At 44.5% G+C, this 12,037-nt stretch overlaps 1 protein-coding gene across 1 annotated transcript in view; it reads left to right on the top strand.

The window, feature by feature from the left end:
- Positions 1-12,037, top strand: part of LOC110536759 (ephrin type-A receptor 5) — a 180,638-nt gene that overhangs the window by 23,627 nt on the left and 144,974 nt on the right. Inside the window, exon 3 of the mRNA XM_036936733.1 lies at positions 4,585-5,248. Within this exon, the coding sequence (XP_036792628.1) occupies positions 4,585-5,248 (664 nt within the window). The remainder of the gene's footprint in view (positions 1-4,584; positions 5,249-12,037) is intronic.

The following is a 12,037-nucleotide window of genomic DNA, read 5'->3' as shown; positions in this document are numbered from 1 at the left end:
CTACATCACACAGCTGATTATGGAGACATTATACGGTTCGTGATGACGGACATTATACCCACCAGATCACAGACATGTTTTTGGCGACCACATTATGGAGTCATGAAAGGACACTATTAGCTGGCTGATGAAAGGATTCAATTGGATGGGGGGGATGGCGTTTGGAGCAGAAAGATGTTTATAGCCTTTAGCCCAGAGACATTAGAAACACATTTGTCTGTGTTCACGTGCGTGAGTGTGTGCGTGTGTGCACCAACCTGTGTGTGTGTGTGTGTGTGTGTGTGTGCACCAGCGTGAGTGTGTGCGTGTGTGCACCAGCGTGAGTGTGTGCGTGTGTGTCATTATAATACACCTCCCATCTGTCTGAAGCCTCCTGGGTTTAGAGGGAAATATCATCATTACAGTCAGTCAGACCAATAGGACCCTGGACTCTCAGACGGAGCTGGCTGAATGAGTCTCATAACCCAGACAGTCAGACCACTAGAACCCTGGTTTCTCAGACGGGCCTGGCTGAATGAGTCTCATAACCCAGTCAGTCAGACCACTAGAACCCTGGACTCTCAGACGGAGCTGGCTGAATGAGTCTCATAACCCAGACAGTCAGACCACTAGAACCCTGGACTCTCAGACGGAGCTGGCTGAATGAGTCTCATAACCCAGACAGTCAGACCACTAGAACCCTGGACTCTCAGACGGAGCTGGCTGAATGAGTCTCATAACCCAGTCAGTCAGACCACTAGAACCCTGGACTCTCAGACGGAGCTGGCTGAATGAGTCTCATAACCCAGACAGTCAGACCACTAGAACCCTGGACTCTCAGACGGAGCTGGCTGAATGAGTCTCATAACCCAGACAGTCAGACCACTAGAACCCTGGACTCTCAGACGGAGCTGGCTGAATGAGTCTCATAACCCAGACAGTCAGACCACTAGAACCCTGGTCTCTCAGACGGAGCTGGCTGAATGAGTCTCATAACCCAGACAGTCAGACCACTAGAACGCTGGTCTCTCAGACGGAGCTGGCTGAATGAGTCTCATAACCCAGTCAGTCAGACCACTAGAACCCTGGTCTCTCAGACGGAGCTGGCTGAATGAGTCTCATAACCCAGACAGTCAGACCACTAGAACCCTGGTCTCTCAGACGGAGCTGGCTGAATGAGTCTCATAACCCAGACAGTCAGACCACTAGAACCCTGGTCTCTCAGACGGAACTGGCTGAATGAGTCTCATAACCCAGACAGTCAGACCACTAGAACCCTGGTCTCTCAGACGGAGCTGGCTGAATGAGTCTCATAACCCAGTCAGTCAGACCAATAGGATCCTGGCCTCTCTACTAGCTGGAATGAAATGTAATTTATAACTGAATGGAAGCTGATTTCTGAGGAGTGAATTATTAATGTTGTATTTGAAATGTCTTTGTGCTTTTACTTTGTCAGTTGAAGTGGAGTTAAATTAGACCAATATTTTAGCAGCTTGTAAAAAATGGTTTCAATAACTGGTTAACAACCCACACACAACCCATACACACAACCCACACACAACCCATACACAACCCATACACAACCCAAACACAACCCATACACAACCCACACATAACTCATACACAACCCATAAACAACCCACACACAACCCATACACAACTCATACACAACCCACACATAACTCATACACAACCCATACACAACCCACACACAACCCATACACAACCCGCACACAACTTACACACAATTACACACAACCCATACACAACCCACACATAACTCATACACAACCCATACACACAACCCATACACAACCCATACACACAACCCATACACAACCCATACACACAACCCATACACAACCCATACACACAACCCATACACAACCCATACACACAACCCATACACAACCCACACACAACCCACACATAACTCATACACAACCCATACACACAACCCATACACAACCCACACACAATTACACACAACCCATACACAACCCATAAACACAACCCATACACACAACCCACACAACTCATACCCAACCCACACACAACTTACACACAACCACACACAACCCAAACACACAACCCACATACAACCCATACACAACCCATACACAACCCACACACAACTTACACACAATTACACACCACCCATACACAACCCATACATAACCCGTACACAACCCACACATAACTCATACACAACCAATACACACAACCCACACACAACCTACACATAACTCATACACAACCCATACAAACAACCCACACACAACTTACACACAACCACACACAACCCAAACACACAACCCACACATAACTCATGCACAACCCATACACACAACCCACACACAACTTACACACAACCACACACAACCCATACACACAACCCACACACAACTTACACACAACCACACACAACCCAAACACACAACCCACACATAACTCATGCACAACCCATACAAACAACCCAAACACAACCCATACACAACCACACACAACCCAAACACACAACCCAAATACACAACCCTACATTTTCTACTATCCTCACCAGCTACGCTATTATTCCACGGGTTCTGGTCAATTCTAGTAACCTGTAGACGATAGGTTCTGGTCAATTCTAGTAACCTGTAGACGATAGGTTCTGGTCAACTCTAGTAACCTGTAGACGATAGGTTCTGGTCAATTCTAGTAACCTGTAGACGATAGGTTCTGGTCAACTCTAGTAACCTGTAGACGATAGGTTCTGGTCAACTCTAGTAACCTGTAGACGATAGGTTCTGGTCAATTCTAGTAACCTGTAGACGATAGGTTCTGGTCAATTCTAGTAACCTGTAGACGATAGGTTCTGGTCAATTCTAGTAACCTGTAGACAATAGGTTCTGGTCAATTCTAGTAACCTGTAGACGATAGGTTCTGGTCAACTCTAGTAACCTGTAGACAATAGGTTCTGGTCAACTCTAGTAACCTGTAGACAATAGGTTCTGGTCAACTCTAGTAACCTGTAGACGATAGGTTCTGGTCAACTCTAGTAACCTGTAGACGATAGGTTCTGGTCAACTCTAGTAACCTGTAGACGATAGGTTCTGGTCAACTCTAGTAACCTGTAGACGATAGGTTCTGGTCAACTCTAGTAACCTGTAGACGATAGGTTCTGGTCAATTCTAGTAACCTGTAGACGATAGGTTCTGGTCAATTCTAGTAACCTGTAGACGATAGGTTCTGGTCAATTCTAGTAACCTGTAGACAATAGGTTCTGGTCAATTCTAGTAACCTGTAGACGATAGGTTCTGGTCAACTCTAGTAACCTGTAGACGATAGGTTCTGGTCAACTCTAGTAACCTGTAGACGATAGGTTCTGGTCAACTCTAGTAACCTGTAGACGATAGGTTCTGGTCAATTCTAGTAACCTATAGACGATAGGTTCTGGTCAACTCTAGTAACCTGTAGACAATAGGTTCTGGTCAACTCTAGTAACCTGTAGACAATAGGTTCTGGTCAACTCTAGTAACCTATAGGCAATAGGTTCTGGTCAACTCTAGTAACCTATAGGCAATAGGTTCTGGTCAACTCTAGTAACCTGTAGACGATAGGTTCTGGTCAACTCTAGTAACCTGTAGACAATAGGTTCTGGTCAACTCTAGTAACCTATAGGCAATAGGTTCTGGTCAACTCTAGTAACCTATAGGCAATAGGTTCTGGTCAACTCTAGTAACCTGTAGACGATAGGTTCTGGTCAACTCTAGTAACCTGTAGACGATAGGTTCTGGTCAACTCTAGTAACCTATAGGCAATAGGTTCTGGTCAACTCTAGTAACCTGTAGACGATAGGTTCTGGTCAACTCTAGTAACCTATAGGCAATAGGTTCTGGTCAACTCTAGTAACCTGTAGACAATAGGTTCTGGTCAACTCTAGTAACCTATAGGCAATAGGTTCTGGTCAACTCTAGTAACCTGTAGACGATAGGTTCTGGTCAACTCTAGTAACCTATAGGCAATAGGTTCTGGTCAACTCTAGTAACCTATAGGCAATAGGTTCTGGTCAACTCTAGTAACCTGTAGACGATAGGTTCTGGTCAACTCTAGTAACCTGTAGACGATAGGTTCTGGTCAACTCTAGTAACCTATAGGCAATAGGTTCTGGTCAACTCTAGTAACCTATAGGCAATAGGTTCTGGTCAATTCTAGTAACCTGTAGACGATAGGTTCTGGTCAACTCTAGTAACCTATAGGCAATAGGTTCTGGTCAACTCTAGTAACCTATAGGCAATAGGTTCTGGTCAATTCTAGTAACCTGTAGACGATAGGTTCTGGTCAACTCTAGTAACCTATAGGCAATAGGTTCTGGTCAACTCTAGTAACCTATAGGCAATAGGTTCTGGTCAACTCTAGTAACCTATAGGCAATAGGTTCTGGTCAATTCTAGTAACCTATAGACAATAGGTTCTGGTCAACTCTAGTAACCTGTAGCTAGAGGAGATAGGTGAGGTAGATGATAACTACTTAGCAGTAGCTAATTACAACATAACCCAGTCAGCTGTAACTGAACATGAAACAATGTTTGATATCTTTCCATCTCTCTATTTCCCTTCTCTACAGTGGGAGGAGATAGGTGAGGTAGATGAGAACTATGCTCCGATCCACACGTACCAGGTGTGTAAAGTGATGGAACACAACCAGAACAATTGGCTCCAGACCAACCTCATCCTCAACGAGGGGGCTCAGAGGGTGTTCGTGGAGCTACAGTTCACCCTGAGGGACTGTAACAGCCTTCCGGGTGGCGTGGGTACCTGCAAGGAGACCTTCAACATGTACTACTATGAGTCTAACGACGAGGAGGGGAGGAACCTCAGGGAGAGCCAGTACTCTAAGGTAGACACCATCGCTGCTGACGAGAGCTTTACGGAGTTAGACCTGGGAGACAGAGTGATGAAGCTGAATACAGAGGTTAGGGATCTGGGACCGTTGACGAAGAAGGGGTTCTACCTGGCGTTTCAAGACCTGGGAGCCTGTATAGCGCTGGTTTCTGTCAGGGTGTTCTATAAGAAGTGTCCCTTCATAGTGAGGAACCTAGCTCAGTTCCAGGACACTATTACAGGTTCGGACTCCTCCCAGCTGCTGGAGGTGGCAGGAAACTGTGTCAACAACTCGGTGGCGGAGGACCTACCCAGGATGCACTGCAGCGCAGAGGGGGAGTGGCTAGTGCCCATCGGGAAGTGTGTGTGCCAGGCAGGGTTTGAGGAAGTGAATGACAGTTGTCAAGGTATGTACTGAATCAAATTGTTTATACACACGAGCAGGGACGGAACATAAAGATCTTAGGCCCTGGCCAGCAAGTATAACATTGACGTCCAAAATATGTTCCATGCGATGTTTGAAAAGACAGAATTTCATGGGCTAGTTTGGTACATTTTCTCCTAACCCAGTCTGAAAATTACTAGCCTCAGGCTAGCGGGCTAGCTACAGTTCAACCCCATGCGTACCAGTATGGAATATGATGACATGGGTAAGCTAATGGAATGTGTTCACATCATAATAAGGACAGGCATTGACAACCACATTATTACACTTGAAATGTTTTTCTCCTAATGAACAATATCATCATTTGTCCTATGTTATAGCTGTCATGGTGGCTTTGATGATAACAAGGAAACTGTTAGCTAGCTATAGGCTATCAACCATAATCACTGCTCAGAAGAAGTGATCGGGGTGAAGTGAGTGAACATCTACCTCTCTCTACGTGTGTGTGTCTCTTGATTGACTTTGTGTGTCTTGTTTTATTTTTATTTCTCCTTTCTTTAACCAGGTATTTATGTATATAACTCTAACCCTTTATTTAACCAGGTGGCAAGTTGAGAACACCTTTATTTAACCAGGTAGGCCAGTTGAGAACAAGTTGTCATTTACAACTGTGACCTGGCCAAGATAAAGCCAAGCAGTGCAACACAAACAACAACACAGAGTATCACATAAACGTACAGTCAATAACACAATAGAAACATCTATATACTTTGTGTGCAAATGTAGTACGATTAGGGAGGTAAGGCAATGAATAGGCCATAGTGGCGAAATAATTACAATTGAGCATTAACACTGGAGTGATAGCTGTGCAGATGATGATGTGCAAGTAGAGATACTGGGGTGCAAAAGAGCAACAATAAATAACAATATGGGGATGAGGTAGTTGGGTGGGCTATTTACAGATGGGCTATGTACAGGTGCAGTGTTATGTAAGCTGCTCTGACAGCTGATGCTTAAAGTTAGTCAGGGAGATATATCTCCAGCTTCAGTGATGTTTGCAATTCATTCCAGTTATTGCAGCAAAGAACTGGAAGGAAAGGCAACCAAAGGAGGAGTTGGCTTTGGGGATGACCAGTGAAATATACCTGCTGGAGCACGTTCTACGGGTGGGTGTTACTATGGTGACCAGTGAGCTGAGAGTTGAGAGGTGTAGAAGCACGGTGGCTAGGAGCAACTCCCTAGAAATGCCAAAACCTAGGAAGAAACCTAGAGAGGAACCAGGCGATGCGAGGTTTCATCTCTGGTGGGACCAGTTAAGCCAGATGAGGTCTCCACATGTGTGGGGGTGGGACAAAAGAGCTATCTAAGGTGAGTGGGACTGAGGGCTCTACAGTGAAATAATACAAATAGGACTAGCCGAGACAGGCATAACAAGGCATATTAACATTAGAGAGAGGCTTAAAGCAGTCACAGATGCTAACTTTTAACATTAAGTTCCTTGCTCAGAACATGAGAACGTATGAAAGCTGGTGGTTCCTTTTGACATGAGTCTTCAATATTCCCCGTTGAGAAGTTCTAGGTTGTAATTATTACAGGAATTATAGGACTATTTTTCATTTGTATTTCATATTCCTTTGACTATTGGATGTTCTTATAGGCACAATAGTATTGCCAGCCTAATCTCTGGAGTTGATAGGCTTGAAGTCATAAACAGCGCTGTGCTTCAAGCATGCTAAGAGCTGCTGGTAAACACAGTAAAGTGCTGTTTGAATGAATGCTTATGAGCCTGCTGCTGCCTACCACCGCTCAGTCAGACTGCTATATCAAATCATAGACTTAATTATAATATTATAAACACACAGAAATGCGAGCCTTAGGTCATTAATATGGTCAAATCCGGAAACTATAATTTCGAAAACAAAACGTTTATTCTTTCAGTGAAATCTAGCGAGGGCTAGAAGGCTGGTGACGTCGAACACCGCCCGAACAAGGAGAGGAACCGACTTCGGGGGAAATCGTGACAACTGCTGCATATACCCTGACTCTGCTTGCACGGAACTAAAGAGAAGGGACACAATTTCCCTAGTTAATATTGCCCGCTAACAGTAATTTATTTTAACTAAATATGCAGGTTTAAGAATATATACTTCTGTGTATTGATTTTAAGAAAGGCATTGTTGTTTATGGTTTGGTACATTGGTGCAACGACATTTAGCTTTTTTCGCAAATGCGCTTTTGTTTAAGTCATCACCCATTTGGCGAAGTCTGCTGTGATTCGATGATAAATTAACAGACACCGCATTGATTATATGCAACGCAGGACATGCTAGTTAAACTAGTAATATCATCAACCATGTGTAGTTAATTAGTGATTATGTTAAGATTGATTGCTTTTTATAAGGTAAGTTTAATGCTAGCTAGCAACTTACCTTGGCTCCTTGCTGCACTCGCATAAACAGGTGTTTAGCCTGCCACGCAGTCTCCTCGTGGATTGCAATGTTAGGCGTCCAAAAATCCCGATTACCGATTGTTATGAAAACTTGAAATCGGCCCTAATTATTCGGCCATGCCTGTTAATTGGTCGACCTCTAGTGTTGTGTTGTGTCTGATGTGGTGCTGTGTTGTGTCTGATATCTGGTGTTGTGTCTGTTGTGGTGCTGTGTTGTGTCTGATATCTGGTGTTGTGTCTGATATCTGGTGTTGTGTCTGATATCTGGTGTTGTGTCTGATATCTGGTGTTGTGTCTCATATCTGGTGTTGTGTGGTGTCTGATGTGGTGCTGTGTTGTGTCTGATATCTGGTGTTGTGTCTGTTGTGGTGCTGTGTTGTGTCTGATGTGGTGCTGTGTTGTGTCTGATATCTGGTGTTGTGTCTGATATCTGGTGTTGTGTCTCATATCTGGTGTTGTGTGGTGTCTGATGTGGTGCTGTGTTGTGTCCGATGTGGTGTCTGATAACTGGTGTTGTGTGGTGTCTGATATCTGGTGGTGTGTGGTGTCTGATGTGGTGCTGTGTGGTGTCTGAAATCTGGTGTTGTGTGGTGTCTGATATCTGGTGTTGTGTCTGATGTGGTGCTGTGTTGTGTCTGATATCTGGTGTTGTGTGGTGTCTGATATCTGGTGTTGTGTCTGATGTGGTGCTGTGTTGTGTCTGATGTGGGGCTGTGTGGTGTCTGATGTGGGGCTGTGTGGTGTCTGATATCTGGTGTTGTCTGATGTGGTGCTGTGTGGTGTCTGATATCTGGTGTTGTCTGATGTGTGGCTCTGTGGTGTCTGATGTGGTGCTGTGTTGTGTCTGATGTGGTGCTGTGTGGTGCCTGATATCTGGTGTTGTGTGGTGCCTGATATCTGGTGTTGTGTGGTGTCTGATATCTGGTGTTGTGTCTGATGTGGTGCTGTGTTGTGTCTGATATCTGGTGTTGTGTGGTGTATGATATCTGGTGTTGTGTCGGATGTGGTGCTGTGTGGTGTCTGATGTGGTGCTGTGTTGTGTCTGATATCTGGTGTTGTGTGGTGTATGATATCTGGTGTTGTGTCGGATGTGGTGCTGTGTGGTGTCTGATGTGGTGCTGTGTTGTGTCTGATATCTGGTGTTGTCTGATGTTGTGTGGTGTCTGATATCTGGTGTTGTCTGTGGTGCTGTGTGGTGTCTGATGTGGTGCTGTGTGGTGTCTGATGTCTGGTGTTGTCTGATGTGGGGCTGTGTGGTGTCTGATATCTGGTGTTGTCTGATGTGGGGCTGTGTGGTGTCTGATATCTGGTGTTGTGTCTGTTGTGGTGCTGTGTTGTCTGATGTGGTGCTGTGTGGTGTCTGATATCTGGTGTTGTCTGATGTGGTGCTGTGTGGTGTCTGATATCTGGTGTTGTCTGATGTGTGGCTGTGTGGTGTCTGATGTGGTGCTGTGTGGTGTCTGATGTGGTGCTGTGTTGTGTCTGATATCTGGTGTTGTGTGGTGTATGATATCTGGTGTTGTGTCGGATGTGGTGCTGTGTGGTGTCTGATGTGGTGCTGTGTTGTGTCTGATATCTGGTGTTGTCTGATGTTGTGTGGTGTCTGATATCTGGTGTTGTCTGTGGTGCTGTGTGGTGTCTGATGTGGTGCTGTGTGGTGTCTGATGTCTGGTGTTGTCTGATGTGGGGCTGTGTGGTGTCTGATATCTGGTGTTGTCTGATGTGGGGCTGTGTGGTGTCTGATATCTGGTGTTGTGTCTGTTGTGGTGCTGTGTTGTCTGATGTGGTGCTGTGTGGTGTCTGATATCTGGTGTTGTCTGATGTGGTGCTGTGTGGTGTCTGATATCTGGTGTTGTCTGATGTGTGGCTGTGTGGTGTCTGATGTGGTGCTGTGTTGTGTCTGATGTGGTGCTGTGTGGTGCCTGATATCTGGTGTTGTGTGGTGCCTGATATCTGGTGTTGTGTGGTGTCTGATATCTGGTGTTGTGTCTGATGTGGTGCTGTGTTGTGTCTGATATCTGGTGTTGTGTGGTGTATGATATCTGGTGTTGTGTCGGATGTGGTGCTGTGTGGTGTCTGATGTGGTGCTGTGTTGTGTCTGATATCTGGTGTTGTGTGGTGTATGATATCTGGTGTTGTGTCGGATGTGGTGCTGTGTGGTGTCTGATGTGGTGCTGTGTTGTGTCTGATATCTGGTGTTGTCTGATGTTGTGTGGTGTCTGATATCTGGTGTTGTCTGTGGTGCTGTGTGGTGTCTGATGTGGTGCTGTGTGGTGTCTGATATCTGGTGTTGTCTGATGTGGGGCTGTGTGGTGTCTGATATCTGGTGTTGTCTGATGTGGGGCTGTGTGGTGTCTGATATCTGGTGTTGTGTCTGTTGTGGTGCTGTGTTGTCTGATGTGGTGCTGTGTGGTGTCTGATATCTGGTGTTGTGTCTGATGTGGAGCCAAACTGTCTTGTTGTCTCCCTCTCTTTCAGAGCCAACAGCTTTACTCCGGTTTCCATGGTTACCACAAAATACCTCTCGTCTGTGTCTGTCTCTTTGAAGAAAATGTTACATTTGACAAAGTATCTGTTTGTCCTCAGTTAGCTTGTTAGGTGGGTAGGGGCAGGTGTTAGGTGGGTAGGGGCAGGTGTTAGGTGATGAACTAGACTGTACCCTGACCCTTTCAGTTAAACACATTCATAGTAGACCTATTTAAAAGCCTTTCCTAGTATTTATTAGGGTAATATTATATATTCATATTATAATATTATTATCAATATTTTATAGTTGATATTAAAATACAATGGCAAGACAAAGTATGTGAACCCTTTGGAATTACCTGGATTTCTGATTGAATATGTTCATAAAAACAACAAACAAACACATTGTGCTTAAACTAATAACACACAAATTATTGTATTTTTCTTGTTCATATTGAATACATAATTTAAATATTCACTGTGTAGGTTGGAAAAAGTGTGTGAACCCCCCTAGGCTATTGACTTCTCCAAAAGCTAATTGGAGTCAGGAGTTAGCTAACCTGGAGTCCAACCAATGAGACGAGATTGGAGATGTTGGTTAGAGCTCCCTTTCTCTATAAAAAAACACTCACAAAATGTGAGTTTTCTATTCACAAGAAGCATTGCCTGATGTGAACCATGCATCGAACAAGAGAGATCTCCGAAGACCTAAGATTAATAATTGTTGACTTGCATAAAGCTGGAAAGGGTTACAAAAGTGTCTCCAAAAGCCTTGATGTTCATCAGTCCACGGTAAGACAAATTGTCTATAAATGGAGAAAGTTCAGCACTGTTGCTACTCTCCCTAGGAGTGGCCATCCTGCAAAGAGGACTGCAAGAGCACAGCGCAGAATGTTCAATGAGGTTAAGAAGAATCCTAGAGTGTCAGCTAAAGACACACAGAAACCTTTGGAACATGCTAACATCTCTGTTGACGAGTCTACGATACGTAAAACACTGAACAAGAATGGTGTTCATGGGAGTACACAACGGAAGAAGCCACTGCTGTCCGAAAAAAACATTGCTGCAGGTTTGAAGTTTGCAAAAGAGCACCTGGATGTTCCACAACGCTACTGGCAAAATATTATGTGGACAGATGAAACTACAGTTGAGTTGTTTGGAAGGAACACAAAACACTATGTGTGGAGAAAAAAAGGCACAGCACACCAACATCAAAACCTCATCCCAACTGTAAAGTATGGTGGAGAGAGCATCATGGTTTGGGGCTGCTTTGCTGCCTCAGGACCTGGACAGCTCGCTACCATCGACAAAAAAGTTTATCAATACATTTTGCAGGAGAATGTTAGTCTATCTGTGCGCCAATTGAAGCTCAACAGAAGTTGGGTGATGCAACAGGACAACGACCCAAAACACAGATGTAAATCAACAACAGAATGGCTTCAACAGAAAAAAATACGCCTTCTGGAGTGGCCCAGTCAGAGTCCTGACCTCAACCAGATTTGAGATGCTGTGGCATGACCTCAAGAGAGCAGTTCACACCAGACATCCCAAGAATATTGCTGACCTGAAACAGTTTTGTAAAGAAGAATGGTCCAAAATTCCTCCTGACCGTTGTGCAGGTCTGATTCCCGACTACAGAAAACGTTTGGTTGAGGTTATTGCTGCCAAAGGAGGGTCAACCAGTTATTAAATCCAAGGGTTCACGTACTTTTCCCACCCTGCACTGTGAATGTTTACACCGTGTGTTCAATAAAGACATGAAAACGTATAATTGTTTGTGTGTTTATGAGTTTAAGCAGACTGTGTTTGTCTATTGTTGTGACCTAGATGAAGATCAGATCAAATTGTATGACCAATTTATGCAGAATTCCAGGTATTTCCAAAGATTTCACATAC

This window comes from Oncorhynchus mykiss, chromosome 12 (genome assembly GCF_013265735.2).
Source record: "Oncorhynchus mykiss isolate Arlee chromosome 12, USDA_OmykA_1.1, whole genome shotgun sequence".
Lineage (NCBI taxonomy): Eukaryota > Metazoa > Chordata > Actinopteri > Salmoniformes > Salmonidae > Oncorhynchus > Oncorhynchus mykiss.
Note: the sequence above shows the minus strand (reverse complement) of the source record. Positions and strands in the feature narration are given on the sequence as shown.